Source organism: Gallus gallus, chromosome 3, assembly GCF_016699485.2.
Source record: "Gallus gallus isolate bGalGal1 chromosome 3, bGalGal1.mat.broiler.GRCg7b, whole genome shotgun sequence".
Lineage (NCBI taxonomy): Eukaryota > Metazoa > Chordata > Aves > Galliformes > Phasianidae > Gallus > Gallus gallus.
This window is the reverse complement of record NC_052534.1, coordinates 75,546,654-75,573,815: the sequence shown is the minus strand read 5'-3', so window position 1 is coordinate 75,573,815 and position 27,162 is coordinate 75,546,654. Positions and strand designations below refer to the sequence as shown.

Sequence of the window (27,162 nt, the reverse complement as noted above, 5' to 3'; positions counted from 1 at the left end):
TGCCAGACTTCTTTCACTGTTGATTAGGGGAGCTACTATTACACAGTGTCTAAATGTCCAAATAATAGCTCAGGTTTCTGTCTTTTATCTCTTTCACAGCATTCCTTCAGTTGAATTTCATTAACACCAGGTCTGCAGAACACCATTTTCTTCTCTGAGTACAGCTATCAGTTTGTGCATCTCTACAACCAACTGCAAGTTAATGTTTTGAGAAAATTCAACAGAACTATTTAGTTTCCTATTCTTCCTTATTCATTCTGAATTTTAGAAACAAGATAAAATACCCCAAATACTTTAAATTCCTCCTAAGAAATCATATGCACAGTCTACTTTATTTCCCAAAAGTCAGTCTTCAAGGTGCACTACTATTTCATATGTAACTATTCCACATGCAGAATATGTCCTGTATGGTTGCATAAGTATATTCCATAAGACTTCAATTTTCCAAATGAATACAATGTGACAAAGAAAAGCTTTTCATATTGAAAATACAAAAAAAAGTGAAAAAGAGCTTACAACCCCACAGAGTAGCACTAATTTTAATTAGTAATACTGCATCTTACTGCTTGTTCTAAATCAATCTGCACTGGTCAATGATCCACAGCTCTGAAGGGATTATTGTTCAGTGGCAAAGCATATAAGAGATAACGCAGACAAAACTATTTCTTTTTCCTTTAATATAAAATAGATTTCAGTAAAGAAGTTATTTTGCAGTAACATTTTCTGTTATTGCTACTTCTAGAAGCAATAGGCTTAGATTATCCAAAAATAATTCCACAAAATGTCTTTAACATATATTAAAATTAGTATAAATCAATCCTGGAAACAAAGACTTGCTGAAGGATCAAGATGTCAGAAGAACTACCAATAACAATATCTGAGCTACACACGTTAATACTTCACAAACATTTTTACAGTTTTAGAAGTCAACTTCATGGACAGTATAACTGGAATGTGGATTAAAAGCACAATTAACGCAAAGAATCCCATCTGGTTCTTTGCATGGTCAGTTTAGTAGGCTGAGTTTATTTGCTTAGGCTCAGCAGCACTTAAAATGCATGGTACTGCCCCGAGAATAAGCCTGGATCTCCCAGCACAATGTTTCTGTAACCTTGTGTTCTCAGAATGCCTGCATCACATTAATATTGGCCAACTGTGCTCAAGCACTGGGGTGATAAGGCTGACATTCTCACACCCTTCTTAATGCTTGGATGTCATACTGAGTGTGAGCTTCGTATTTTCACATCATGCTCTGCCCAACCTAATAAAACCATGAAGTACAAACAATGAAGATGAAAAACATTTGAGGGATCTTTTGTGCGGAAGACAGCTTAGTTCTGGCTGAATTGTGCTGAATCCTGATGGAGTCCAAGTGGAACCACTTGGTAATTCTCCTAAGACATTAAATTCCCCGTATTTTCAAGGCTTTTCATTATCTAGAATATTCCATTCTAAAACTGAAGATAACAAACCTAACGAAGTAATGAAAGTGAGAAATTCTTTAGAAGATAGCCTATAAGTTCCTATTAGCGAGACACACTTGAGTAAAATGCAAGAAATGTCATTACTATCTACCTCAAGAGAGTGCTCACAACAACGTAGAAGACTGTGATCTGAATGCTCTGAGTGGCAGAGACTAAGATCCTTTCCATTAGCATCTGGTATTCCTGACTTCAGTTTTGAAACCAGAAACACTGAAGGAAAAACAGAAGGTCGCAGTATCAGTCTCCAATGACGACAATTCCAAACATCCAAGACATCGAGAAATCTACTGTAATTTCACAAGTGTTCCAAATTAAAAAAATATTCTTTTATTTTCATAAAATATCATTTTGGAATTTCAGAATTTAACTTAAGGAAGATTTGCATGTATGAAGAGCCACAGTACCTGTTTGTAAGAGCACAAAGACAATGGGGCACCTAACACTTGGGGTTTTATTTCAACATGATTAGTAAATACTCTATATACCTCATCCCAGCTGCTGGGAGTAGAGGGAAGATACTCTGTGACACAGGTTTTTCATACACATCAGAAAGGAACAAAAGGATATCTTGCAGATAACATTCAAATCAGAATCTCACCAATCTAGTCACCTTGAGAACCCGTCCTAGGGAATGCATCACAAATAATGTTTTCGTCATGCTGGAGCTTGCTAATGCTGGATGCACTTGCTATACTTGTAACCATCAACTGACCTACGCTAGTAACAGCTTTCAACGAACAAACAACTGGCAGAGCATTTTTCCTCATACTTCTCACAAAGCTGTAAAGTGACTTTGATCAAGACAATTAATTTTTGATATTAACAAAAATTAAACTAAGTACTTAGATAATAAACTTGCAAAAAAGGCAACTGCAGCTGTTAGTGACACAGACAGCAGGATTTGAGCACAGCCTCGGCAAATTTATGGACAACACCAAGCTGAGTGGTGCAGCTGACTTGCTGGAAGGAAGCAATGCCATCCAAAGGGACCTTGACACGCTCAGGTGAGCCCATGAGAACAACATCAAGTTCAACAAGGCCAAGGGCAAAGTCTTGAACCTGCATCAGGACAAACCCAAACAGAAATACAGGCTGGGCAGAGAATGGACGAGAGCAGCCCTACAGAAAAGGACTTGGGGGTTGAGGAGGACAAAAAGCTCAGCATATGCTACCAGCACGAGCTTGTAGCCCAGAAAACCAACTGCATGCTGCATCAAAAGAATTGTGACCAACAGGGCAGGGGAGGCGATTCTCTCCATTGCTCTTGTGGAATTCCACCTAGACTACTGTGTTCAGCTCTGGGGCCTTCAGCATAAGAATGACAAGGCGCTGCTGGAACAGGTTCAGAGAAGGGTCATAAGGATGATCAGAAGGCTGGAGAACCCGTCACATAAAGAAAGGCTAAGGGAGCTAGGGTTGTCTAGCCTGGAGAAGAGAAGAGAAGGCTCCGAGGAAACCTCAGTGCAGACTTCCATTACGTAAAGAGAGGCCTACAAGAAAGAAGAAAGATGGGAAGAGACTCTTTGCCAGGCAGTGTAGTGAAAAGACAATAGCTTTAAACTAAGAGAGGAGAGATTTACATCAGGTATCAGGAAGAAATTCTTTACTCAGAGGGTGGTGAGGCACTGGCACAGCTGCCCAGAGAAGCTGTGGATGTCTCATCCCTGGATGTGTTCAAGGCTGAGTTGGTTGGGGCCCTGGGCAGCCTGGTCCAGTGGAAGGTGTCCCTGTCCACAGCAGAGGGAGTCGAACTGGAGGGTCTTAAAGGTCCTTTCCAACCCAAACTGCCCTATGATTCTATGAGAGAAAACAAAGCCAAAGGGTGACCAGGCAGCGACCTAACAGTATATGAATGGCAATTAAAGACATAGTCCAAATTCCTCTCAGTAGTGACAAATGATACAAGAAGTCACAGCTATGAATTACTACCTGAGAGGTTCCCTTTGAACATCAAGAAAAAAAGAAAACAAACAACTTCCTCCACTGGATGGGCTCAGCAGTTCCAGAACAGATTACTCAAAGGCTATGTAAACCTCATCCTTGGAGTTCTCAAGATTTGACTAGATAAAGCCCAATTAAATTTCTGAAACGTTGCTAATAATCCTGCTTCAAGTAAACGAACAGCAGTTCTTCCCAACAGATTTTAATCTTTGTATGCAATGCCTCAGAATTTTTGCCTTAGAAGCAAAATATTTCTATTTTGCAAGATATATTGGGGAAAAATAAGTCAAATAAATTGATGTTTGGAATTCCACTGTATATATTTTATATATATATACACACACACGTAGACTACATAAATATATAATAATCAGTTACAACTGGGCATGCTTGACTACTAAAGCACAAATCTCTAACACAATCTGAGACACCACAGAATAGCTCAGATACTCAAATTAAGGCAAATAAAGCTTGTTTGAAACCCACACTCTTCTGTATTGGCAAACAGAGACAAGACAGTATTGTACCACACCTAAAAAAAAAAAATCATAGCACAGGTTAAGACAAATGAAAAAAAAAACCTTAGAAATTACATGTAAGGATGCATTTCAAACCGGCAATCATAACACTGAATAGGTTCAAAAGATCAGTATAATCAAGTCGTAGTCTGCTTCCAAAGGGAGAAAAAAAGTCCTCCCCTACAATGAAAGCAAGAGAACTGGTAAGGGAAGATGAAACTGTTGACCCTTTGGCCAATATAAACCACAAGTCTGAATAAGTGTGGAAAAAAAACAAAAACCATGACATTTCTAACATTAATCTACTTCTGAAGGCTCAAATATAAATTTTAATTTCACTTCTATAAACAAATTCTTTAGCTTAACAAACTCTTACTGTTACCAAAGTTTATTCTAAGACCTTGCTGGCAAATCCTAGCTGACAGGCAGACAAGGGTCACAGAGAAGAATAAAAGTACACACAGCCAGTCTGCAGAGCAGCTGCTAAAATGAAATTCAGCCACAAACATCAACAAATAATCAGTACCAAGACAAAAAAAGATAAAACTTTGGAGTCTGTTTTGTTCTTAGAATGCGTTTTGTCTGTTGCAGATGTTAGTTCACTTTCCTGGGAAAATACAGACTATCCACCCAGTTTACAGGGTATTTCTTTTTCATTTAAAATGAGCTTACCGAGTACCGTCTGCTTTCCAGCTAACTTTGTATGGCTTCTGTTCCAGAAATTTAATATTTTGCTTGTCCATGGAAACAGGCTGTGCTCCAGGGAATCCAGACCTAAAAAGAGAAATATGTTTATTAATGTTCTGCAGTGAGCAGTCACACAAGGTAATGCATTTCTTAACATCACGTGACTGAAGTCACATCTTGTTCTAGACTTGCTGCAAGGTTAACCTTGAGTTAGAACATCTTCCTAACAAGGTATTTTGCAAGAGGAATCAAATGTTTTTCTGATAGTAACAAGGCTACTTGTCCGTGACAAAATAATGAATTATGCAGAACTTCAAGATTTTAATTTTAGACAAAGAGAGATTTGCATTCAAAACCAGAAGCATTGGAAAAACTGTAAGCTTCAGAGAGTTGGGAAGCACTGCGAGCAACTCCCTGGAGCTCCAGCTTTACAAAGGAGAAGTTCAGAATCCAAGACATGAAAACCAACATTCATTAATGCTGGACATAAAACCAAGTTAGCCCTAAAAAATGAGTATTATATTGTACAACTGAAGTATAAATAAATGTACTGTGTGAGGAAGTACTAAACTTTAAACAAATGCTTGGACAAGACTACATAGGGAATTTGCACAGCAACAATTCACCTGAAAATATTTTTTTTTACATCAGCACAAAAGAAATTCTAAAATCTTGTTTATTCACAGCTGATGATTCCATTTCACAGGACAACGTAACATCCTCACTTGTTTCAGTTTCAAGGGTTTTTTGGAGGCTTTTTCTTTTTATACAAGTCCATCTAAAAACAGCCACTCGTTTTGACTGCTTCCTCCTGCAAAACTAGAAACAACATTTCTAGACAGTATAAATGAAAAAGTGGTAAATATTTTCATACCCTTCCCATCCACAGAACTGCTGACACTTCTGCTGTATTCCTCCCAGCTTTGGTTGTGTTGTCACCTGGGTCACATATTTAACTGTTACACCTTCCAAGAAAACTGCACCCTAAATAAAAATAAAATTAACAAAAAATCAGTACATAAGCTTTCATAAAAGCATATCAAAACATCAACACAAGATTCAGGCTGTTTTAACAATATATAATCTTAACGAGCAATACCAGCTTAGAGACTTCTTCCAGTTCAGCACTATTTCTTTTCTCACTGGTGACAGGACGAGGAGAAATGGCCTCAAGTTGTGCCAGGGTAAGTTTAGGTTGGACATCAGGAAACATTTCTTTACAGAAAGGGTTGTTAAACACTGGAATAGGCTTCCCAAGGAAGTGGTAGTGGTGATGGAGCATAGTTTGTGTTTCAAAACTTAAACTTACTCTGTAGGGGAAAAAAGCGTACCTATGCAGCACCAAACTTAGAGGGATCTTGGCTGATCTAGGACAAACTTCTTAATGAAAGAGGACAAAAAACAGCTGGTTTGTAACAAAAACATGTATGAAAGTACACCTATATGATTTAGTTACCAATCTAAACCAGGTTACCAAAACTTAGAAGCTATTCTGAGTGCCCCAGACATCAATAAAGAATATAGAAAATAAAACTCAAACAATCTTTGTCTTCTAGAAAAGATTTGATGCTGAGTAGAATAAAATTCTGCACAATGGAACCCAATAAGGCCATCAGGTTGACAAAGCTACAGAACTGAAGGTTTCTATGGAGATTCCAGATCTATCAGACTTATTTTAGCAGCATCACAAAATCTCAATGCAGACTAAAAAGATCAAAGCACGATGCTTTGCCTGTTGAACTGCATATCCTGCATGCCGACAGAAGTGTTTTCTACCTGCTCTCTAAAAAGCTTGAAACTTGCTTTAACAAATCTAGCTACATACTAATGAAAGGAGCCTCTATGCTCCCTTCCCCTTCCATACACCATTGCACTCATCTGTTCCACTCCTGAACAAGTCGAGGAACTAAGATGGCAAAAATAACAACATGAATTAGTAATATTCTTCCAAACTGGTATCCTAAATTAGCTCACCATTGGATGAGTCAGTGTTGGTGCCTGCACAGTGGAAGTAGAACACAAAGAGTGAAAGGAAAGCAGAACCCAAGTTTTTAGTTAAGACAGGCTCAGCTGTGCCACCGAATCATATACTAAGAGCAGTATATCCTGAAGCAATAAGCTAGTTCACAACCTTAATTACCTCAAGCTCCACAGACTTTGAGAGCATCGCTTATCCCACGTTATTTCTGCTTGCACCAGCAGGTGCAGCAGCACACAGGTGACTCAGTAAGGGAGGCAGAGCTTCATAAGCCTGGCCAGCAGGCTGTCTGTGTTCTCAATATGGGGTTAAGAGCACTAGGAAATAAAGTACTGTGATTCCGTTGTGACCTCCTTCTCTGAATAAGAACAGAGTGCAGCAGCATTAGGGACTGCTAAATGAAAGCAAAAAGCAAGCAAAAGCAAATATTTTCCAAAAAATGAAGTCGGAAACATGAAACTGATGCTTACCACTTGAAATTGTCTCTTGCAGACTGATTAAGAGAATTATGCACTTACACAACTGATTTTGAAGCTGCTAACATCAGAGTGCATAGTGCAATCAAGTTATTCCATGAACTAAAATCAGCTGCACACTGCTTTCACACTTGACATCACAAGTATGATACTGTATCACTATAATTCTGCACAGTTTCAAAAATTCTCTGTATGGTAAGAAACACATGGAGTTGAAGCATATTAATCAAAACTACAAAGGCATCAGCCTTCCAGAACATAGGAAGTACGCACCCTACTTTAGTTCCAGTCACTTTGTTTGGTCTGTTTGTTTACTGTAAGAGCTGTTAGTTGTAAATACCTGGCAATAGGTTCTCTTGCATTAGCAGCACATGCTTGATTTACATGATTACATACATGTGTATATGTATACACAAACACAGTTATGATTTGAAGGTGGAAAGGTGCAAGTATGAAAGAATTAAGGAAACAAGTACAGCTTACAATAGGACAAAGAAGCCAAGCTTTTGCTTTTTCACACTGGCTTCTCCATTCCCCCAATAGGCACGCTGTAACCCATCACTGTAATGCTGTCAATTTGAAACAAGAAGAGGACCGGGGGGAGTGAGGAGCAGAGTGCTGACATCGTAGGATGAAGACAAGGCTGTACAATAGTCTCTGCGTTATCTGTCCTACTATTTCACTCAATTACTGCAGCCTAAGAATATAATCAACTCAGGTAGCTAGACACTCCATCCAGGATGCCAGTGTAAATAGAGCCATAGCAGCAGACAGGCAAGATAATGCTTTTACAGAATAAAGTCAGGCCTCAAATATACTCTAAGCCACAGCAGTAGGAAAAACAGGTGATCCATCTGCATACTGATACTTGGTAAACTCCGTGCTCCAGGTTTCACATGGATAGTTCCTCCTATAAGGTGCCAGAACTGAGCCAGACCCATCTACTTTCTGCACCATTGTTGAGCTAACAACAATCTCATGGAAATGGGCTGAACATGGTGCAGAGATGCAAGAGGAGTCAGCTCAGCAGCAGTACCTCAAGATCCCAGGTAACTACGTGCTTTTAGCAGCTACACTCTGCACAATCCTTCATATCATCCATATTCCTGAAATTCTTTACCCTTGCCACTGCATCCCTATGTCTATTGCTTCAGCTGAAGGAGAAGTGGCAGTGCATCATCATGTCTTGGGTCAGATTTAGAACAGCTGGAGGAGGGTGTAGGGTTGGAGCTGTGCCCTCCTACACCTGCCTGACCCCAACAGCTATCACCAGGCCTGGGTGATGGCCATCTTTAACTACTCAGAGACTTGATCAAGTGCAAAATGCTCAAAGAAAGCTCTCCAGAGAAGAAACATTCTGAAACATAACAGAAAAAGAGTGTACCTTCTGAGAGGAAGCAAGCAATCCATAGAAACGAGGGAAAATACCTTCCACATTTAATAAGGAATAAGAAATTATACGCATACACGCTTGTAGAAAATAAGAGAAAGACAGGCAGGCAGACATAGACCACGTGCTGAATTAGCCTAAGTCCATCTTTTAAAAGGCAATTATATTGAGATAAGCAGAAGTATTAGCCTTAAGACATACAAAATTAATTCCTTCCTGTTAAGCACTGAGGTGGCTTCAGGTAGAGGCTTGTGTTCATCTACAGGCACCAAAGCCTCAGAAAGATGTGGGTGAACGTGACAGACTATAAAGAATGTCAAGAATAGTCAGATGTATTAAACAGACTATAGGGGTAAAGTACACAAGAAAACACTGCTGCAAAAATGAGAAAACACTTTTCTGTATCCAAAGTACGTCTACAGGTATAGTATAGGGGGTCAAGTGTTGGCTAAAAATAAAAAAAGTTGATTAGAAGAAGAAAATCACTAATATTTACAATCTTTACTTATATACTTAAATATTACTGTGGCTAACTATATCAACCATGACCTGTTAATGGTTTCCCTGTCTCACAGATGACCACAAGACAGCTCCCCTGAAAAATCACAAAGGAAATCACTAGTAGTAACCACCACTTCCAGGCTGGTTGAGGCATAACCACCCATTTTAGAAGCACTGCATGTCACACCCTGTACTTCCTGTGAAATGCACGACTTACATAGGAATAGAACAGATGGTACTTCTTAATAAACATTAAGAGATCTGTTAGACCCATGAAAAGTTTGAAAGTTTTGGCTCAGAAGTGCAACTCACTGTCCTATTTGCAAAATACTTGGGAGGTCTTTTCCCCAAAGTGAGATGTTAGGTGTCAGCTAATCGACCCCACTGTTACCTGTCAACTACATTCCAATGTTGATGAAGGAAACTAATGTTCTAACTGTTCCAACAGCTTATATACCACAGAAGGGAAAAAAAGGGGCTGTCAAGACTTTTTGACGTCAATAGTAAAGTTCCTCCCATCCAAGACAGAATGTGTGAAATGGGCAGTATGCTTACATCTCTCCATGAGCTATCTGGACAGTTGCTTTGGACTATTCACTGTTCTAGAATGATGCTTGGAAGGTATCTCCTCTACCCCCAGAACTTCTATTCCCTCAAAGATTTGGGTCAAATGAAAACATTTCAGAACATCAGTATCGTAACAGTCCTGTTTAGTTTGATATTACACATCCTCCAGTCTCTCGAGGAGAGAGATTAGAAATCTGAAAACATCTGCTGTGAGAAATCAACAGTAACAAAGAACATTCAGCCCTTTAGATAGTAAAATAACTGGCTATATATACAGAGTGGAGAACAGCACCGCCGAAAGAGATGTGGGGGTCCTGGTTGACGGTAAACTGAATGAGTCAACAGTGCACCCAGGAAGACCAACCATACCCTGGATTGCATCAAGCACAGCATTGCCAGTGGGAAAAGGAAGGAGTTGTTCCACTCTGCTCTGTGTTGTGCTCACTTTGTGTACTGTGCATGATTTGTGTGCCACAGTATAGATGTAAAACTATCAGAGATTCCAAAAGAGGACTACAAAGATGGTAAAGGGTGTAGAGCAGAAGACATATGAGTGGTGAGGTCCCTTGCTCTGTTCAGCCCAGAGCGGAGGCTGATAGGAGGCCTCGTGGCAGTCTATAGCTCCTCACAGGGAGCAGAGGGCAGCACTGAGCTCTGCTCTCTGTGACAGTAACAGCGCCTGAGGGAACGGCATGGAGCTGTGTCAGGGGATGGCCAGCTGGGGATTAGGGAAAGGTTCTGCATCAGAGGGCAGTGGGCATGGAACATGCTGCCCAGGGCGGTGGTCATGGCATTGAGCTTGTCAGAGTTCAAGATACATCTGGACAACACTCTCAGTCATGCGGTCTGATTTCTGGGTGGTGCTGTGGAGTACGGAGTTGGACTTCATGATCCTTGTGGGTCTCTTCCAACTCAGGACATTCTATGATTCCGTAAGAGAAAATCTAAACAAGAGCTATTTACCTGATAATAACTCTCCCTGTAGATTGCATATTTACAAGGAATCACAAATAGACTGTATCCACCTCTACTCAGTTAAGATGCAGTCCAATCTGACAGCCAAGTATCATGGTAAAGAATTCTGCCCGCTCCTCCTCTTCATGCCAGACTGTTCCTCCAGAGCTGCAAAACTGAATTATACGAATACGCATATTAACTAGATGATTCTGTCTTTCACAAATTCTCTAACTCTTAATTAAGTTTAGTTATTAATATGCTTATTCGTATAATTTAGCTTCCAGCTTTCAAAAAAAAAATCTATGCTGGCAGACAAGAAAAAGCCTAGGAAAATAGTATGGTGATTCCTGTTAAACGCATCCATTTAGTTTTATACCTGTAGAAAAATGGCTGTCTTCAGCCTCACCACCTCACCATCACACCTCAGTTGCTAACGCATCAAAACCCAAGTCAAAATAATCAGTTTGGCAGCTCCAACCTAGAGAAGTTCTCATCATTCTATAGTTAAAAAAAGCTTTGAATAAAAAAAAAACCTAATTTCAGAATTGCCTTGGGTTTCTAAGCATCACATTGCTTCTTGCTAATCCTAGTCTCAATCCCCTCAGGTTTTCAAAATTAATTATATTTACCAAAACGAGCACAGAATTTAAAAGACTGAACTTTAATCCACATGGCTACAGAAAATAAATAGAAGTTGTTTTACACCCCCATCCACCTCCAGGACATTCCACCCCTAATGACAGATCAGATAACTATGAATAAATTTTGTATCTCAACTCAAGCTTAAAAAAGGTAGTATTTGAAAAATTTAAGTCAATGTTACCACTGAAATAGTTAAGGTTTTGAATGTCAAAGTTCAGTGTTCATATAGGAAACATTAAAAAAAAAGTCTCCCCTGGTTAGAGACAATACTACTAGTTCCCAAGTTGCAAGAGCACTTGTGCAGCACTTACAGTGTAGTAACAGAGGACCCATGAGCTTATACAAGTACATTCAGCAATTAGAATCTTAAGTTCTTAAGAAACAATACCAGTTTTAGGTGTTCTTTTCTCCTCTTGCCAAAGGAAGAGCTTGATGATCCAGGTTCTGATTCTTGGCCTCCCATTTTACCATTGTCATCATCTTCCTCTTCATCATCCTCAAAGCACCATTCCGGTAGCTCAGGTGGTGATGGTGCATCATCTTCATCTCCGTAACGACGGAATAATTCCTTCAAATAGTCACCTTTATAAATACCTGGTGGTCTAGCCTGAGCAAAGGTAGCCACAGCTGCCTCAATACTGTCAAATAAAAAAAAAAAAAGGAAATTACTCTGTCTGCTTTTCTTAAGGCACAGTATGACTAAAGCGTACTTAAAATGTATCAATACCAAGAATTCAGAAAAAATCCTAAGGTGACAATTGCAAAAACATTCATGATATTCAAAGCATCACACTTAAATTGTGTCGATCTTGCACTGCGTACATTCACAAAAGAAACTGCAGCTTGGTCTGCTTCACGTCTAGTTGCAGCAAAGAGCAGTCTGCTGGTCATTTAGATTAAACTTTCATTATAATTTTCATTACTGCTATAAAGAAATGAATGAGTGACACACAGGTAAGTACTTACAGATCAAACTAAGAGAAAAAAAAGATTTTAAAAAGCTTATTAAAAAAATCAGGTGGTAACACTCAAATAGCTGCACTTTTCTGTCTAAAAGCTTTCTTCACTTTTATTTAGAGGTTTTGCAAACACTTCAGCAGGAAGCACTCAAATCTTTTGAAATTACTTCTCCTACAGGACATTTCCCTCAAAATCTGCATTTTAGAAGACTCTTCCTATGCAGCTAACACTTAACCTTAATGGCAATAACGAACTGGAGACCAGATAACAAAAATGTTAGAAACCAAAACTAACGGTCAAGCATCAGTCAACTAAAAAGCACTACAAAACATGTGACAGTGAGCATAGCACAAGAACATTCTTCAAATTTCAGGAAACAGTGGAATCATCTTGCAAGGGTTTTATTGCTGTTTTTACAGATCTATGAAAATGGACATAATTCTATGTAGCAGTAATGCTCCACAGATCAACATTTAGAAATCTTGCTATATAGGTTGGATACTGGGAAAAATTTCTTCTCTGAAAGTGGTCAGGCACTGGAATGGGCTGCACAGGGAGGTGATGGAGTCACTGCCCCTGGAGGTGTTCAGAAACATTTAGATGTTGTACTGAGGGAAGTGGTTTACTGGGAAATACTGGTGGTAGGTGGATGGTTGGACTGGATGATCTTGGTGGCCTTTTCCAACCTTGGCGATTCTATGTAAAAGAGTAGAGAGATACCATAAAAGGTAAATCCCCTCGTCAGGCTTCTTGACAAGCTTCAATCTTTAAGCTGGAACAAAAGCACATGCTACTTGCTGTGATTTTTATTTTTTTTAATATGAAAATAGCCAACCACTGGAACAAGGAAAGCATACAGCTAAAATGGGAAAAAAAATACAGGAGGCATTTTTTGTCTTCTCCATCCAGTATGAAACAGTGCCTGCTCTGAGAAAGGCACTTCCCAAGAACCAGGTAAGTTTGGTTCTCTCTTTGATTAAGAGTGAAGAACAAAGCAATTTCAGGAGCGAGGCTATCAGATGGTCATCAAATCTCAGAAGTGACAGCTTAATAATCTGAGTTATTTACAAAAGATCAATCTTCCTTATTCTGATCCTTATGGCTCCTAATTTCTATCTCTTTTGTCTTGGGTGTTAGAAGACATTCAGATTTGTCCCCCACTGTATTACAAGAACTCTACACTATTGTGGAGTATATGGTAACAAAAGCCAAAAGATCCAGTGCTAGGTTTCCGAGCTTGAAATTTGCTGTAGGAAAACATGCTCTGCAAGTTCTAGAAACAGAGGAGACTTTGGGGAAAAAGTTATATAAAAGAAAACTAAGGTTTCTGATAACTAGCTGGAGGACTTTCATTCTAGATGACCTTTCTTTAAACTAACTGTAAAATACATCTCAGAATTCACAATGCATCAGCAGTACTCTTGTACCATACGCTTCAGAAATGAATATGGATGGATTTTTCCATCAGGAAAGCCTTATTTCCTCCTCAGCAAACAGCAATGACTTATTTTAAAGGATGATACAGCAAACTGGCTTTATCTTAATACAATGCTCAGCACTAACTACCACCTTGCAGAAATCTTCTTTTCTGGTGGACGTTTTTATTAAGTGACATCTGGACACTCTGTTAAAATAATTTGACAGAGAAGAGCACATTTATACCATCAGCTATTTGAACAAAGTGAACAAACAACACTATATAGCTGCTAAGTTTTAAGGCCTTTCCCACAGAGGTTTAGAAGTAAAAAGCTGCACAAAAGCAGTTTCAAATAGATTTAAGTGCATTTCCTCCTCAGAACAAACAACCAATATCGAGCCGGATTATTGCATGCTGCTTTTAAGTTGTTAGATTAAAAGCAAACCCATTTTCTACTTTGTAAGAGTAACTACAATCACACTATAACAATCTTTGTATCTTCCTGCAGTCAGCTAAGATTCTGCCAAGATTCAGCCACCCACCGTTAATGGCATTCTGTCTCCATTACTCCGGTGTCTTTACTTCAAGTTTACTAATAGAAAACAACGACCTACTTCTTTGCAAACTGCTTGCATATACATGCTCATCACCAAATAAATTCTTTGTCCATAGATGTATCACAAGAACATGCAAGAACAAGAGTGAAATTTTCTTCACTTAAAGGACTGTACAAGAAATACCATTAAAATGCTGACGGGACTTGTTCAGTGACATGCTCTGCAAGCAACCCAGCCATCACAGAAACAGTGTTTCATGAATACTACCAAACATGCAAAAATCAGGCTTATCAGCATGGTATGGCCTACTTTTTTTCTTCTTTAACTAGCAATTAGAGGAGAAGACCTCTAGTATGCACAAAGGCACCAAAGTTTTAAATTCACTCAACAAACAAGTGCTTGTAGAGAAACGTGATGCAGACTTCAGTCAAATGGCAAGCTGGAAACAGCTTTGCCTTCTCACCACCCCTCCAGAAGGGAACTTGTCACTCTGTTGTTTCTCCAGCTAATGGCATCTTACCAGAAGTCAAGAAACCAAAAGAGCCTACAAGCAAACCTATGTGAAATAGAAGAAATAATACTTCAGGCTTCCCTGAACTCTGTTTTCTCTCAAAGTGTGGAGCATGCCACTTGGGAGAGAGCCAGCACAATCCAGACATTTCTAGAAGCCCTCACACAGCAGGTACAGCTGACTTTCACCTAGCAGAACTGAAAAGCTTGACTGACCAATGCGAAACTACTAACATATGAATAATGCCAACATAGGTTGTTTGCTCAAAATTAGTAGGAAGTTTTAATTTAAACAGTGAATACATGAGGATAGCTGCCAGGACAACGAGTGAAACATACCGAAGATTGTTCAGGTCCATAAATCCCTAAGAATTAAAATTCAAAGTTACCTCCAGTCCAGCTTCTCAACCAAGAAGGCACAGATGAGAAATCCAGTTCTATTGAAACCATGCGTGCAATGGACACCTAGATGAAACAAGAGAAGGACATAATCATTTGAAAGTATTTTCAACAAGCATGGTTAACTTTCACAAACAAGCTTTCTGATCATTCTACCTTCATCAGTAACAAGTTACCTCCCCTCCTACCAAGACAGCACCGATTACGTAATGCACAAAAGCCTAAAAACAATAATATTCTTCCTGCAAATTATCAGCAACAAGAGCATAGGACAGTTCAGATTATTTCAAATCAAGACCACTAGCTTAATCCAACTCAAATACAGCTAATCCAGATGAGATCCAAAGTTGTTTGGTTTGGGTTTGTTGCTGTTTTGTTGTTTTCTTTTTCTTTTTTTCTTAAATGACTGCTCAAATGCTAATCAGGAAACAACGTGGTCAAATTTGATAGCTGTGCTTTTAATGGATTCAACAAACATTACATTTATTTCACACCATTGGGCATAAAATTCATACCCAGATTTTCCTATTTCAATCTTGAATGTCAGACTAAAATTCTAAATCAGATTTGTAATTACTATGTTAAGGCCAGACATTAATTTTGAGGGGAAAAAAAAGAAAACAACACTACAATAACCTTGAAATACTTTTTACATTTTAAGAAAAACTGAAAATTTTCCTCTATTTTACACTAAAAGGAAGGGAAGAGTCAAGAAGAGTCAAAGGCATCAAAATTCCTTTTTTTTTTTTCCTTCTTTTTCCTATTCTTTTCTCTCATCTCAAGGCAACAGCACCATCTAGTGATCAACAAACCAAGTCTGATACTTGAGCTACTACAAGGCTATGAACAACTCAGGCAAGATGATGACTCTTCCTCCCACTGCGTTTTTGTAAACAGCAAACACCACAGTATTAAAGTTTCCACTAAAACCAAGTGCAATTAATTAATAATGTTTTTCAGCTCTGACTACAAAGCAAGGTTTTATTAATTTACTTATTTCTATGCCATGGTTAGGAGACTAAGTCAGCAATAATTCACTTGATGCTTGTCAATTCTTATGCCTATCTTACCAGATCAAGTTTCAGCATCTCTCTTCTCTTCCTACACCCTACATCCACATTGCAATCAATTTATTTATTTTAAACTGGAGATCCAAGACAAAATACCTATGAAGAGCAGAAACTGTACACAGACCCCAATTGCATCAGAGTTGGTTCTGTGACTCACACCCCTTTCACTGCAACCTTCCTTTCTTAATAAGGCAACGCAAAATCTGTTAGGAATTTCTTGGATTCACACATTCTAGCCATTAATAGCCACAAAAACCGTAAGTCACATCAAATGACATTAATTTTAGCTTCCTTGTAGAATTTGTTCCCAGTAATCATTTCTCTTTTGTTTTCGGCTTAAGCAAAATCTTTGCGTTTTGTTTCCTTGAAGTTGGCAGGCACGCCGCAGAACTTCAAGTTGCAAAAATATAGCTTCCATCCTATAGTGTTTTAGTTGAATAGAAAATTTTGTTCACTTATCATTCACATTTGAGCCTTCTTTGTATCTAATCCTGACACTGGCAATGAAATGGCACACAATTGCTATCAATAAGCCCTGCAGCTGTTACTTCTACCAAGAAGGTTAAGTCAATAATTTTATACACACGACAAAGATAAGTAGCATTTCAGCAATGAGACCAATGGTTTAGAAAGGAATGATTGCAGAGGGTGCAGTACTATCACTGCTGCAGATTGCTTTCACTACTGATAAAGACATCCTCCACACTAACTCCTCTGACGCTCTTTCAAAAGAGGAAAGAAAGCATTCAGACCCAGAAACAACTTTTCTGTAACTCATGGAAGGAAAATGGAAAATCCCAACATTTCACTTGTAATACAAAAGCCTAAACCACAGATTATTTAAGAGGTTTTTTTGTGGTTTTTTTTTTTTTTTTTTTGCCTCACAGAAGGGAACCAAAGGGAAGCGATCATCCCTCTGTACTCAGCTCTGGTGAGGCTGCACCTCAAGTACTGTGTTCAGTATTGGGCCCCCTCACTGCAAGACAGACATTGAGGCCTTGGAGCATGTCCAGAGAGGGCAATGAAGCTGTGAGGGCTCTGGAGCACAGGCCTTACGAGGAGCAGCTGAAGAACCTGGGATTATTTAGTCTGGAGAAGAGAAGGCTCAGGGAAGACCTTACTGCTCTCTAGAACTTCCTGAAGGGAAGTTGTACTGAGCTGGGGGTCAGCCTCCCATGTAACAAGCAATAAGACTAGTAGGAATGGCCTTAAGACGTGCAAGGGGAGATTCAGGTTGGATATTAGGAAATACTTCTTCTCTGAGAGAGCGGACAGGCACTGGAACGTGCTGCCCAGAGAGGTGGTTGAGTCATCAACCCTGGAGACATTCAAGAAGCATTTAGTTGTTGTACTGAGGGACATGGTTTAGTAGGGAAATACTGGTGGTAGGTGGACAGCTGCACTGGATGATCTTAGAGGTCTTTTCCAACCTTGATGATTTTATGATTCTAAAGTCAATTAGAGTCAAGACAGCCTAAATAATAGAACATTCCAAAATTCATGCAAGTCAAAAAGTAAACGGCTCAACACTAAAAATGGTGTTTTAGAAGTAAAATGGGTTTGCTACTTAATACATATCACAACACTATCCATATTTCTTAGAAATTCCTATTTCCAAAATATTGTTTGATGGCTGATCCCACTTACTCTCATTTAGTAATTTCTAATTTTTCATATCAGATACTTCTGCTTGCTCAAGGAAAAAAAAAAAATACAAGTCTCAAATTAAAATTTCCTTCTGTGTGAAACAGAAAAGAAAGTACCTAAAACTAAATTGAGAAAGTTATGCGCCCCAAGTAAATCCATCAGGCATTAATAAAATAAGATTCTCAATGGTATCCAGTGACAGGAAGAAATAAGCACCGACTGAAATACGAGAAATGTTGTTTAAACACTAGGAAAAAGCACTTCTCATTGTAAAAGTCAAACACTTGAATACATTGCCAGAAGATGTTGTGGAGTTCCTATCCTTGGAGAGTGTCAAAAGTGGGCACCATCCTAAGCAACCTGCTTCAGCTGACTCTGCTCTGCAGAGCGGTGATAAGCCAGATGATTTCCAGAGGTCCCTTCCAACTTCTGCTGTTCTAAGACTCTATACAAATCCTAAACTGTGTGAACAGACAAGCTTAGTTTACCAAGCTCTTATCAATGGCACCTACGCAAACAACTGTTCTATGTACTATGTCAGACAGATATTCCTATTCAGTAAGGGTACAGAATTATCACCAAAGACGCCCAATGACGAAACTCCTCCTGCTTCTGGAAATTCAGCTGCACAGTAATTTCTCATCTCCGACAGTCTGCAGAGTTAAGCATAAAAGTGCTTCACAGGAATCAGAACAAAATGGTCTTAACTAAAACTGAAAGCCACTCAAATTGATTTTTTTTTTTTTTTTTGCTCTGAGGGAAAAAGTCTTACGAACATTCAAATATTTACTATGAGACAATACATCACAGAAGAAAAACTTAGCCAAATATCTACTACCAATTTCAACCAATTAATCAGCTGCTTTGTGAAATCCGCTGAAGAGTCTCTGATCAATCAGCTATTGAAAATGTTGAAAAGGACAGCAAATAAGCCAAACCAGTGAGTGTCAAAACAACACTGAGGCAATGCATAATCTTCTTTTCTATCAGCAGAAGTTTCAGAAACGTAATGCAGACATCTTGTAGACAGTTCTTGTACATTTCTTCTGCATAAACAGCTGTATTCAAATTAATGCATATGGAAACATACAGGTTTCTGTAAAAAGAAAATGCTACTCCTGACTTAAAAAAATAACCTAATCTATATATGTATAAGCACTGCACTGCAGAAATTCCTTTACTAACACTGTCAAGAATAACAGACTGTAAGGAATAAATAAAAAAAATAAATTAACAGCAAAAACTAATGGAAATAGACATACCTATGAGTTCCGTGGGATTCTTTTCACTGAAATGTTCACATACACGGATAAATGTTTCTGTATTCTCAGGTGTAGGGCACTCACCATGTCTGATAAAAAAAACAAGACAGGAATCAGTTGGCAATCAGGAATCAGACAGCAATTACTTCAGAGTGATCTTTCAAGTTAAAAACTAAAAAACGAATAGAGACAACTTACCCTTTACACTGGAGCTTTATATATTTAATCCCCTCTTTCTGTATATCGTTCCTATCATAGAATCTATTGGTGTTGGTCAAGTCGACCAGCAAACCCATTTTAACCTAAGAAATAAAAACAATTATATATTCAGTTTGAGCGTTAGTGCATAAATATTAATTTGTTGATAACAACCAAATTAAAAATGATAGCAAACTACTGTTGCAAGATTGAAATCTTTCAAATACTGCGTTCACAAAACATCTATATATGCTTCATTCTACCACCAGCCGTTCTTTGTGAAAGCTTGTGCCTGAATTAGCTTCAGTCACCAATTCAAAAACCTCAGTTTGTTTCTTCCAGTATTTCCAAATAAGAAAAATCTGCTAACAGCAAAAAATATCTGTTGAAGAACTACCTAAGCATGTTAGAAGACATAACTTTATTACCTGAAGTCACACCAACTTTACATAAAACAACATAATGAGAGCACCATAAGGAAAATTACCTACTGAAACTTATTTGTAAGTATCCACTGATAAGAAAAAACTTTACCTCAGCTTACCCATTTAGTAGAGCACAAAACAAATGAATATTTGCAAGTTTAAAATATAAATTCCCTTTATTTCCTAGAAAATTTCTATTCAGAGGTGAAATATGAAACAACTTGAAATCTTGCAAGGTGCTGTGGGTAACTGAGATGGCAGTTTTGACAACACAGATGTGAGGATGTACCTGAATTAAGGCTGCCTCACTCATTATCCTAATGTGTCCTTCGAGCTTTACAGAAGTTACCATTTCAAAACACAAGACAGAAAGCAGGAGTTCCACTGGGTGGCACCCTACACACAGCTCACCACCAACATGCATTTACTGATTCCTCATTTAAGTTAACAAGGGGAATTTCACAATAGTGGTTGAGAACACTTCACTCCAAGTTCTGGGGAAATGCACTCCTTTAGGTCACAGATACAGGAAACTACAGAAAAACAGAACAGGCAAACAAAGCTGCATGGCAGCCTGCTGACTCAATGCCAGCCTTCCCCATTCTGAAGAATTTCATCCGTGGTTCAGCAGAACTTCTTCCAACCATAAACCTCCCTTATGACTCCACAAAAACAGCTCACTAATATACCTGTTTGCTGAAAGTATTCCTAGCTTCCTATTTGGTCAAAAAGCAGAACATCATGCTTTCAAGTAGGATCCTCACCATGAAATCAGATGCCTGTTTAAAGGCTGTTTTACAAGCAGATTTAACAAAATCCTCATTCTGTTGTCATTTTAAAGAGACATCAGTAGTGCATTTAAAAGTACATTAGCACAGCAGCACGTTACATGTGCAAAAACATAAAAAGAACAACACATCTTCAATATATTTAAAACTCCAGCATGTATTCTTAACACGATTTTGATCAGTTTATTTACCTTGCAGTAAACAGACTGGCAATAATTTAGAATTGCAGCAGGACAAATTACACCTTAGAACACTGCTTCCAGACAATTCACAGAAAATAAATTCCCATCAACTAGAATACAGTCCAGACACAGTAGTTTCACACAGATACTTTAATCTGTAGACTCCAAAGGCAAATTTCCAATTATCTACGGAGTTCGCCATGCATGATATTCAAAGTTCTTATGATAGACTTTCACAATATTTTGAGTTATCAGATGTTAAAAAGTGTCATAATGTTGTGTCAGCAGCTCTAAGTACTCTGATATCCAAATTAGTTCTAAATTTCTCCTCTCCATCGTTTATTTCAACAGCGTATATTTTATCCTGAATGGTTTACTGTGAGCGTACTGCAGCAATACATGGACTTCGGTAGTGGCCCACCTGAAAACAATGTCACATCATCTGGAATTTCAAATATTTCGTGCCAACTGAGCTGCTCAACATATGGACTGACAGCAGCACACTACCTGGTGATTAATTTTGCAGGGAGTGTACAAAACACAATAGATTACTTTCCCCCTACTTTCAATGACATTTAGCAAACATCTCAAGCATTACTTAATTCACAAGTAAGGCCATGCACGATTTCCTGGTGCTACACTCTAGGTCCCTAACACTGACCTAAACCAATTAAGAACAACTGTTCAGTGTAGAATAATATGTTCTCACATCAGTACCTTTAGGTGAACATAATGGATAGCAAGCTAGGAAAAATAAAGTTAAAATGGTGAAAGATGCACCTAAAATTAGATAGCTGTATGAAAACTTCAGATATTTTTCTACTGTTCTACACAAGCATTAGCTCTATGAACGGAATCATAGAATCACCAAGGTCAGAAAAGACCTCCCAGATCAGCCAGTCCAACTGTCTACCTACCACCAATATTTCCCTCTGAACCACATCCCTCCGTGCAACATCTAAATGTTACTTGAACACTTCCAAAGATGGTGACTCCACCATCTCCCTGGGCAGCCCGTTCCAGTGCCTGACCACTCTTTTACAGAAGAAACTTTTCCTAATATCCAACCTGAATCTGGCACAACTTAAGGCCATTCCCTCTCATTTTGTCACTAGTTATGCAGGAGAAGAGGCTGACCTCCACCTTGCCACTACCTCCCTTCAGGTAACTGTAGAGAGCAATAAGGTCATCTGAGCTTCCTCTTCTCCAGACTGAACAATCCCAGTTCCCTTAGCCACTCCCCATCAGACTTGTGCTCCAGACCCCTCAAAGGTTCGTTGCCCTCCTCTGGACACACTCCTTGATGTCTTTCTTGTAGTGAGGGGCCCCAAACTGAACACAGTACTCAAGGTGTGGCCTCACCAGTGCTGAGTACAGAGGGATAATCACTTCCCTGCTCCTGCTGGCAGTGCTATTTCTGATACAAGCCAGGATGCCACTGGCCTTCTTGGCCACCTGGGCACACTGCTGGCTCATGTTCAGCCAAGCATCAACCAACACCTCCAGGTATGTTCCTTCCACAGTCTTCCAGCCACTCTGCCTCTCACCTGTAGCACTGCCTGGGGTTGTCATGGCCAAAGAGCAGAATCCAGCACTTGGTCTTGTTGAACTTCATCCCACTGGCCTTGGCTCAGTGATCCAGCCTGTCCAGATCACTCTGTAGGGCCTTGCTAACCCCAGGTAGATTGACACTTCCTGCCAGCCTGGTGTCATCTGCAAACTTACTGAGGGTGTACTCAATGCCCTCATAGAGGTCATCAATAAAGATACTGGACAGGACAGAACCCACACACAATCTTCCAGTAGCATGACCTGCCACAAAAATACACAGTAACATATAATAGAATCATAGAATGGTTTGGGTTGGAAGGGACCTTTAAGATCATCTAGTTCCAACCCCCTGCTCCATGTTCTGCATCCTATCACTAGTGTGGTTAGATGAGGGAAAAAGAGTGATACAAGAACCAGCTGTATGTTCCCTGAAGAGCTCTATGCTACAAAGCAACGTAAGTGGCCCTGTAACTACCCTCCTCCTTAGATTCTGCACAGCTCAGCTGGATAAGTTGTTCTTTAATTTAAAATATGAAGTTAGATATAGTGTTTCCAATATATCCTCAGCTAAGGGGAAAATATATTTTTGAAATAAGATAAAGATTTAATGAAAACAATTTTAAAGCAGAGGATTTTTCATCCAGTAGCAGCATAGTAAGAAAGACATTCCAAAATGAGAATTGGTACTAAAGAAAATGCTGCATCATCCAACAGCCTCAACAGAAGGAAAAAGAGTTGTTAGGAAAATTAGCTGTTTAATAAAAGCACAAAGGTAAAAAGGTAACACCATTTAATATGACAGGTTGTTAACAGAGAGCTAAAATAAGTGCAAGTAATTTGTAAAGCATAAATTAACATTCTCCCCTTTCAAAGTAGGGGATACAATTCCACTTTAGTACCAAAAACTCAAAGCCAGTTCCCAACTCCTCTATTCTCAAATAGCAGCAGCTTCAGATGCCCCCACCAGAAGCCTCTAAACTTCCCCACACCCCTCCTGCAATGTAGAGTTGTCACTGAGATGTATGAAAGCACAAAAATTATTTTCATATCAAAACATTTAAGCTCAAAGAATATTCACATGTTTTTCCCTTAACTTTTAGAGATTACTCTTCTGAACATATTCATTTATAGATTTTGGTCTCCTGATTGATACAGAGGAGTGAGAACAACATATTTCAGACCCAAACTGTCACTCAGCATTTGGGGATATTGCATTTAATTTCGACAGGAGGATGAAATACAGCAAAGTGTTTGAGAGGAAACTCAGAACTACAGAACTTCTGTCCAGCTGTTGCTTTACAATTATGACAAATCATTCACATGTAAATGAAGATCCTGTGAAGTGACTGTTTCTCACACAGTTCATGGGGCAGTACACCACACAGGTATCTGGTATAATTCAGCCACAGCTATGAAGCATGTCTTACACGAACATATGTGTATGCATGGCATGTAGAGCATAAGGCCTGAAATCAAAGTATCCAGTTAGAATATTCCAAAATCCACTCTAAAAAATATTGGTACCACAGAAACTGAAGCATTACAGTGGCCAAACCGAGGTTGGACTGTGCTTGCGTATGGCCTGATCGATCACAATTCCTACATATAGGAAATATTCTGGTACCTGTATGCTCATCACACAGGTGCTTTGCTGTGCTCCCAAACACTGACATCGCAGCAACTACCACAGTCATTCTCTCAGCCATGCTCTCATAGGTTTCCTCCTAGAAAAAAAGGAAATCAGCTTCTGCTAAGAATTAAGAGCTACCAAACTAAACTAGTAACCCATTGGAAGAAAAAAAAAAAAAACAACTATTTTTCCATCCAACATTTTACATAAATCACATTTTTCAATCCGCCACACCCCACCATCATTAAATGGCATGGCTTTGGAAGAAAGTAAATCGTTGAGCAACTTCTCACTAAGGCACATGTATTTTTCTCATAAGAATTGTTGCAACACTAAAACTTTATTGCATTGCAACACAATGAAACTTTTTTTTTTCTTGCTTGCAATTGTAAAAGATGACTGAAGAGATCTGTAAAGCTGTCTGTAGAAGGTGACAATTTCAAGCTACAGATCAATAAAACCACAATCTTCATACCACCTCTACTCAGCCATACTTCATCTGGTGAGTTCATGATCTCCTGTGCTTATAAAAGCCTTCTTCCTCTCATTGTTTCTCATTCCATCTATCTCACACTTAAAATGCCTTATGCACGCACTCTTTCGTTGCTGTGCAAATAAATAGGCTCAGCTAGATTCCCTTTACATGACCCCAGAAGTCTCTCATCAAACAACATCCTCCTCAGGAGGGTGAAAACACACCACAACACACTGACTTCTCTTTGGCTCCCAGACATCCTTCTTGCATTTTTCATTTGAGGAAAGCAGCTTAAAAATCAATGATTAAATTGATCTGTGAAACCAACAACGTGGCTGAGAACTGGTAACTAGTTTTCCTAATAGGAATACTGTAGCTTGAATGTATTGACTGCACAATCATTCTTGAATCTAGCTCTTCACAACAGAAATAAAATTAACTTTTATAAATCATAAATTAGTCATATTTACCTATTCAAGAAAGAAATAAAGAAATTATTAACAGCGTCACCAATTGCTTCTGCATTTTCTTTTAAATGAGAACATTAAGTTACTGTTTCAGTACTGGTATTTGTAAAAAAAATAAAATTAAAAAAAGGAATTGCTATCCCTTATTAGAAGAGTTGTCTAACACTCAGGTTTTCAGCAACCAGCTCTGAGGGAGAAAAGGAAAACACAGAGGAAGCTTGCTAAGGAAAGTTCCACCTTATCTTAAATGCCCAACCTGTACCTTCAAGCATGTGTTAACCCAAGTGTGCAATCATGACCAAAAACCCTGATGGAAGTTTCTGATGAAATTTCTAGTGTGGGAGCTAAGTTATATGGACCTACATAATAAAGCTTCAGAAGGGATTCATTCTGCAAAGTATTAGCATTTAACCCACTGAAATAAAGGAATGACAACCATGCCCAATGAGTTACTTTTCTCTTGCAAAAATCCTCTTTTCTAGGTTTCCTCAACTGTACATCCATCTCATTTTGCTAGACTGTTGGTAAATTGCTGCTCTAGAAATCCAGCACTCTGGTAACACACTGCTCATCTTAGCAAATCAAAAAACATTTGGTAGATTTTTTTGAACTAGAGAGTTTGAGAGAAAGTATATGTTCTGCTAACCAAAATGAAGAGAACATTAGTGGAGATTCTCATGCTAATAACTGCTTTATTAGACTCTAATCATCTAAAGTCGCCGAAGACATGAAAACAACTGATGTGCCTGGTGGAAAGGCCATGAAGGCTCACTCCCCATGTCTTATTAGGGCTTTTTTAAATGATAAATCAGTAGCAAGCAAAAACTCAATTTCTGAGCAAGTCTTTTAAGTTCTCTACAACTTTAAAACATTTGCACAGTTTTATATTACTTTAAATCACAAATAGGCTTGCTTTTGGAAAATTTCCAAGTACACCCATTAAAGCTGATTGGAGTCAAAAACCACATTACATAAAAGAGGAGCCCAAGTAGAATTCAGATGCACAGATCACAGCATTGAAGCAAGGCAGACCTTACCACTTTCGGCATATATGCTTCATGTTTGCTCACAAGCACCTCCATCACCACTGCATCGAGTAGCTCACCATCATATCAGAGCTCAAATAAGATCCACAAAATAAGAGATTCTTATATTTTAGCCACACGACTCTTATGGCGCTTCAGCTGTGATATTGTCAGACTAGTTCTGAGCTTATTTAACTTAGATCAACAGCAAAAGTAAAGGTAAAAAAAATTCTACCATTAGTTTTTATAAACAACACAGACTAAACAATGAAGCGATGCCCATCTTCTATATAACAGATTAAAAGAATTAGGTTGTGTGCCTTTCTCTGTCTGGGAGGTTCAAAATCCCCTCTCCTACATCCCTGAATGCACTCAACTCTACACAGACCTCTGCACAGCACAAAAGGCTATAAAGGCCTTCTCTCATCAGAACTACGCAGTAGCGTACAACTACATCCCGGCTGAATGAGACAGACTGAAATAGGCTAAACAGAGACAATGAACAGCAGTTCTGTGAAATATGCCTATTGTTTTTAAGTACTTTCATTCCTACAAGTGAAAATGCAGCTTAGCATAGCTGTACAAGGATCACCTGTAAAACTACAAACTCAAAGGATCTGAACTTCGATAACAGCACCTTACTAGGTTGTGACACTAATAATAGAAAAATGTGAGGTTCTTGATGATAGCACAGTGAATATGCTGGAGAATTCTGAACAATTCTTGCCTATAATCAAGTAGAAAACAAAGAAGTTGCAGAGAAAATCTGAAAACATAAATAAAATATACATAGCATAATGCTATAATACAGTTGAAAACACAGCAATGGCAGCAGAACAGCAAAGTCACAGGCTGCACCAAGTTAGAATATGCTCAACGCAGCAGCTGTGGACACAGAAACAAAGGGGAAAAAAAGCTGCTTACCCTTGAAAGGCCTCAGGTAGGCAGGGCTCTCCAACAAGACACCCTTGCCCCCACTGCCAGCCCTTAAATGAGGTCTGGGAGGAGGCAGATCCTGGCTCCACCCCTTCTGACCACTCAGCTGCATTGCTTGCACCTGAGCTCCCCTGGGTCGGCCCTGCCTTCCCACCAGGTGCTCAATCATTGATTCAAGACACGGATTTAGCATTTCTGCTACACATATATACTAAATTTTTCTGTATAGGTGTCCCCAAGAAAGCCATCAACAACATTTTTCTTAAACCTGAAAAGCAATATTTGAATAAACGTTAGTAACAAAAGTAACATTTCAATAAATAGAAAATTTGACTTTACCTTGAGACTCTTTAAGTAGTTGGACAACATACTTGGGTGAAAACGATTTTCTTCTGCAACCTGATCATCGTATCTTGGTCCTAACATTGTCTTCAAAGGTAAAAACTTCCCTATGAAACACAAATTTGGCAGTATTGTATGCATACTGATGTATATATGCACTTGCAACTTAGTGATTTCAGA

At 38.9% G+C, this 27,162-nt stretch overlaps 1 protein-coding gene across 4 annotated transcripts in view; it reads right to left on the bottom strand.

The window, feature by feature from the left end:
- Positions 1–27,162, bottom strand: part of RNGTT (RNA guanylyltransferase and 5'-phosphatase) — a 186,154-nt gene that overhangs the window by 153,467 nt on the left and 5,525 nt on the right. For 3 of the 4 annotated variants that reach the window (XM_040697864.2, XM_419843.8, XM_040697865.2), the window contains 7 exons: positions 26,980–27,089; positions 19,162–19,265; positions 18,964–19,052; positions 14,975–15,050; positions 11,530–11,779; positions 5,505–5,614; positions 4,616–4,717 (listed from right to left, as the gene is read on the bottom strand). In XM_040697864.2, coding sequence (XP_040553798.1) covers positions 4,616–4,717; positions 5,505–5,614; positions 11,530–11,779; positions 14,975–15,050; positions 18,964–19,052; positions 19,162–19,265; positions 26,980–27,089 — 841 coding nt within the window. Of the gene's footprint in view, positions 1–4,615; positions 4,718–5,504; positions 5,615–11,529; positions 11,780–14,974; positions 15,051–18,963; positions 19,053–19,161; positions 19,266–23,731; positions 23,832–26,979; positions 27,090–27,162 lie in introns of all 4 variants that reach the window. The other variant, XM_004940391.5, reaches the window with a different exon arrangement.